Source organism: Buceros rhinoceros, unplaced genomic scaffold (assembly GCF_000710305.1).
Source record: "Buceros rhinoceros silvestris isolate BGI_N320 unplaced genomic scaffold, ASM71030v1 scaffold17649, whole genome shotgun sequence".
Taxonomy (NCBI): Eukaryota; Metazoa; Chordata; class Aves; order Bucerotiformes; family Bucerotidae; genus Buceros; species Buceros rhinoceros.
The window spans coordinates 52,452-57,501 of NW_010432309.1; the positions used below are offsets into that span (position 1 = coordinate 52,452).

The 5,050-nt window shown below is 49.1% G+C and overlaps 1 protein-coding gene across 1 annotated transcript in view; it reads left to right on the plus strand.

Annotated features, from left to right (window-relative positions):
- The first annotated feature begins 461 nt into the window (after positions 1-461).
- Positions 462-5,050, plus strand: part of NCOA4 (nuclear receptor coactivator 4) — a 4,842-nt gene continuing 253 nt past the window's right edge. The window contains exons 1-8 of the mRNA XM_010143735.1: positions 462-610; positions 1,041-1,181; positions 1,295-1,383; positions 1,563-1,671; positions 2,015-2,086; positions 2,675-2,821; positions 3,042-4,052; positions 4,371-4,460. Of these exons, the coding sequence (XP_010142037.1) occupies positions 470-610; positions 1,041-1,181; positions 1,295-1,383; positions 1,563-1,671; positions 2,015-2,086; positions 2,675-2,821; positions 3,042-4,052; positions 4,371-4,460 (1,800 nt within the window). The 5' untranslated portion in view covers positions 462-469. The remainder of the gene's footprint in view (positions 611-1,040; positions 1,182-1,294; positions 1,384-1,562; positions 1,672-2,014; positions 2,087-2,674; positions 2,822-3,041; positions 4,053-4,370; positions 4,461-5,050) is intronic.

Here is a 5,050-nt window from a genome sequence, read left to right on the forward strand (position 1 = left end):
CTCCCTCTTGCAGCTGCGTATTCTGCTGCAGAAGTAGTTGTGAGGTTCTTAAATGTGACTGTGCTGGTCTGAAGTTGCTAATGAGGAGTGTGGAAAAAGCAGCATTTCTGCAGGCACTGAGCCCAGCTCCCCAGCAGCGTAAGCTCCGCAAACACACAAACGGAATTGCAGCGTAGTCTTCACTTGGCAGGTCTTGGACCTTCCACGGGCCAACCATGGCCAGCCCTCTGCTCCCTGAATTCACGGCGTGGATGTGTCCGGTGGGTGCTGGCTGCAGAAGGGTTCTTGGGCAGCAGTGTATGTGCTCATGGTGCTTGGAAGCTGGCGTAGGGTCTATGGGGTTTTTTTGATCCACCTTCGTAGTGAAGTAGAGCAGATGGTTCTTCATATGATGCCCTTCCTCTTTGTTAAAGAGGAACAGAAACTCTTCAGGAATTTTTTTTCACTGTGTTTTAGGAACCCTTTGAGAATGAGTCCATCACAAGACAGGAGTCGGAATCCCTGCAGCACCGAGCCTCTGGCAAAGTGCCTTCAAGCAAAGAAGGACCTGGAGACAGCTATTTCTGGAATTGTTAAAGCTGAGCAACAGATCAAAGAGAACTGGCGGGAGGTAATGCTAAATTCTTTAAAAAACTGCTTTCATAACTAACATGACTTAGACGGTAGCTTGTATTATTCCAGAGTGCTTTCTGTTCTGATGACAGTCTGAAATTTTCCTGGAGAAGCATCTTGCTGTGTAGCTGGGTCACGGTCGTGATACAGGTGTTCCTGTCCGACTGGCTCTGGCCCGCAGAACTGCCTAAAGCTGTGAGCTGAAACCTCAGGCCAGAGCGGTATTGCAAAGAAAGTTGTTGTTCAATTCCTCTCTAAAGGCACTTGGAACTCTTACTAACCTGAGTCATGCGGTGCTGTGGGTAACTGCGGTCAGTTTTTGAGCAATAAATTGCTCCAAAAATACCACCAATTGGTGACAAACCCAATTTTGTAACCCGCGCGGCCATTGGGCAGACAGTCCAGAGACGGTCCCTGTTCCCGCACAGGTCAAGGCAAAGATCCACAGCCACATCAGCCGCCACCTGGAATGCCTGCGCAGCCGCGAGGTCTGGCTCTTCGAGCAGGTGGACCTCATCCAGCAGCTCAAAGAGGAGGCGCTGCAGCAGCAGGCACAGCAGCTCTACTGGGTAGGACCTGCTTGTCAGCGGGCTGTTCAAAGTAAACTTTGTCCTCGCCAAGTGCTTTCTCAATGTTAATCTTAGAGGCCAAACCAACACCATGTGTTTTATCTTTCACGCAGTATTTGGGCCAGTTCAATTGCCTTATTCATCAGCTGGAACGCTCCTACAGCCACGAGCTAGCCAACCAGATTTCAGCCTGCCTGGAGAGGTAAAGACAGTTCATGATGCTGGCGGGTGTTTATTGCTTAGGGATTTAATCGGAGTTTTGATGCTGATGAAACTAACAGTAGATCTAACTCACTGGTTTTAACATCAGTTTCTCCTAGAAATGAGACCTTTAAAGCATAGTGTTTTTTTTTTTTTTTTCTTCTGCCTTTACTCTTCCAGACTGGGAAGTCTTACTCTCAAACCTGAGGAGTCTTCCATCCTGAATTTTGAGGCTGATACATCTTACCTTCGCCAGGCTATTACCTCATTTGGTTCTATTAAAACGATGGTAAGCACCGCAGCTTCTCTGGGCTGGAGTACTTGGGGGAAAACCACCTCTTTTTGATACATTCCAAGAGGCCTTGCTACTTCTAGTTATAGCTTGGATGGATCTTGGATGCACCTCACTTTTGGCAGAGGCTGAGGAAATGCTGATTGTATTCTAGCTCTGTTCTGCTGGTAGTATTTCTGTAGTAAATCTTTCTCTGTTGTTTTTAAATGTTGAAAGGCTCATTAGCTCCAAAGAACTGACCAGTTTTAACTGCTCTTCACTCCAGCTTTATTGTAGAATTCGTCCTAGAAACTGGGCAAGAGTGAGATTTGAATTAACGGTTAGGTTTCTTTCCTTACAGCAAACCTCAGAGAGAGAGAATACTTCTCCCTGGTTCCTAGGGCAGAACCATGCCCTGATGAACCGTGAGCAGGTGAGATGAAGCCTCGTGAACCTTTAGTTGTACGGAAGGGAGCAGGAAGACTCTAGCACCTTCTGTTTGTGTGGGGAGCAGTTTGAGCAGCCAGTGGTGAGCGTTAGTGGTCTGGTGGTCCAGCTGCTCCAGGAATTGTGTGAGAGTGAATTTGGAGTGCGACTCTTGGTCAGAATGTCTTAACTGAGCGTTCCCTGATGGCGTCGGGCCAGGTCATGGAACTGCCTGGTGCCTTTTAGTGCCGAAATCCGTGGGGAGTTGGATGTGAGGGAGAGTGGGAGATCAGCAGTGGGAGTCATGGTCAGAAGGAGGGTTATGGCTGGGTTGCACCTACCAGAACTGCATGTGTAGAAGCTGTCACTTCCCTTTCTCGTCACGTGCTCTGAAGAATCCAGGATCACAGAACAATCCCTAAGTGCCGCGGCCTGAAATCATACAGACCACTGAAGATTAACTTTTGTCTTAATTAGAAGGGGCTGGTTTTCTTCTGGTTCAGAAATGCTGACGCACGTGGAACGCCCATTTTGCTGTTCACCGCAGAGTGCCTCAGCAAGAGACCTTCTCGTAACCCAAAACATTCTTTCTCAGCAGAATATGTCGTGTGGGACAGTGAGCGCCTCGCTCGCGGAGTGGCTGCTCGGGAGCAGACCCGTGGCTGTTCGCCAGGCTCCCTACATTCCCAGCACCAACCTGGAAGAGTGGGTTACCCAAAAATGCGTGGCAGAGCCCGGCCAGGTGAGCCCTTTATGAGCTAACCTGGGTTTTTAGTGAAGGGGAAGACCCAGCAGGCGGAATGTGGGGGGAATTAAACCTGCTGTAATCCCCTCGCTCTGCCTCAAGTTCAACTAAAGTTTTGTGCTTTACTCTCAGAATGCCTCACGCTGTAGCTGTGCAAACAGTCGCTGCACGTTGTCTTTTAGCATTAATTCAGTTCATTTCAATGTGTCTTTACTAGGATCTAAATCCTTCCAAAGTCTGTTATTTTGAGCAAGCCTGGGGAAATCTGAAGGATCTGGAAAACTGGCTCCTGCAGAATCAGCAGCGTGATGATGCTGGGCAGACAGACTGCCCTGGCCGCAAAGACTCCTCCGCTACTGCCAGCTCGTCCTTTTCCACCTTCGAGAAGGTGGAGGAATTGGAATCCCTCGGACAGGAAGAGATGGACCTTTCCGACTGGCTGCTGACTCCTGCCACAGAAAGTGGAAGCAGTGCTTCAGCGGAGAAGTGGAAGTACGAATTTAAACCCTTTAGGGAAGAGTTTAATTTGAATGATTGGCTCCTCAAGGCTGAAACATGCACCAGTTGTTGTGGCAGCCAGACCAAAAGCGTGGAAATTGAGAACCTGGGAAACCTGAAGTGCCTGCACGAGCATCTTGACGGAAAGAAACCATCCACCACGTCTGCCGTCAGCGCTTGGCTGCTCCAGCACGCCCCGGCCCCACTGAAAGTGGAGGATGTCTGCAAAGCCAACGAGCCGTGCGCCAGCTTTTCTGAGTGCATATGCGATGAAAACTGTGGGAAAGAGGCTCTGTGTAAGTGGCTTCTGAAGAAGGAAGGGAAGGATAAAAACGGAGTTCTGGTCAGCCAGAAAGATGCACCGAACGCTGAGCACGAGAAGGCTGTGTCTGCTGCCAGCAACTGGCTCAGCCCCACGCAGCAGCTCACAGGGGGACCTGTTAGTGCAGAGAAAGCAGACCATGCGGCAGAGACCGCAGGACCCTGGAAGGCCTTGCTCGAAAGGCCTTTGATGAGCTGGCTCGCCAGGTTGGAGCACAAAGCAGACAGCGCAGAAGAAAAGGCGAGCAGGGAAGAGGCAAATAACAGCTCCAAGAGTCCTTTCCTAGAGCTCCTGGCCCCATTCCACCTCCCCTTGAATGTAAACAGCTGGGTGTTGTCTCCAGCCAACCTCGAAAACGCCAACCCGCCTCCAGTGGAAGATAAGTGGCTTCTACGCAAGAAAGCACAAGTGAGCAAAAGGTTTTTTTACTGCTGGGTCTTAAGCCAGTGTCCCGGGCTGGTTGTTCCCCCCGGGCTGGTTGTTCCCCCCACCTTCCCTCCCAAACTCAGAGCTCTTCCGGGCGATGCTGACTGACAGTTTGGAGGTTTTTCAGCTCTTTTAATGGTGTCTGTGATTACTACGTAGTTACTTCAGTAAGCCTTTAACACCTCCAGTTAACAAAGAGAGCACTCGGCTCCATGGCTTGGGGGTCAGTTTTGTTCTTGGAAGATGCATCAGAATGTTTCTGTGTGTGGCGATCAGTAATTAAGGTGATTTCTCTTTCAGGACTTCGGCCTTCCTACAGTGTGTGACCTTTTTGCCTGTATGAAACTTGGTGGAGATAAAGAGAAGTGGCTGTACCAGACCCCTTTACAGGTAGGGGTGCAGAACGGTTAGAACAGTTCAGCGTAACCAGGGGGTGCAGAATACAGACAGACCCTGGCAGTTGGCTGCTGCCTTCTGTGTCCTCTGAAGTCTGACAGCATTGTGAGTTCCTCCCCGTGCACCTTTTTTGACAGCTTGGCCCATTCTACTTTTCCAGTATTGCTCCTCTTCTGCTCAGGCCAGGGAGGGAATTACTTGAGTAAATCACTCTTCAGCACTTGGTAAAACCTTGGTAATTTCTGTAGTAACTAGCACTTGCAATTAACATCTAAATTTTGAGACAGCTTCTTTCTTATCTCAGCCATGTGTTTACAGCCACATCATGTTTTTCCTTTCTGCTGAGATAACTCCTTATCATTGTTTTTGAATTCCACGACAAAAGTCCTTAGCAGGCGTAGTCAAACCATGGAAGGCAGAATACTCACTTCTAACAAGTGTTTGAGGATGAGATTTTTTCCCCCCAGGGTGTCGTCTTACGCAATTTTTTTCCCCCCAGTGTGTCTTATGCATTTTTTTTTCCCCCCGAGTGTTGCTTTCAATAACCCTTTTTACATCTGTTCAGATGTGACGAACAGGAAGAC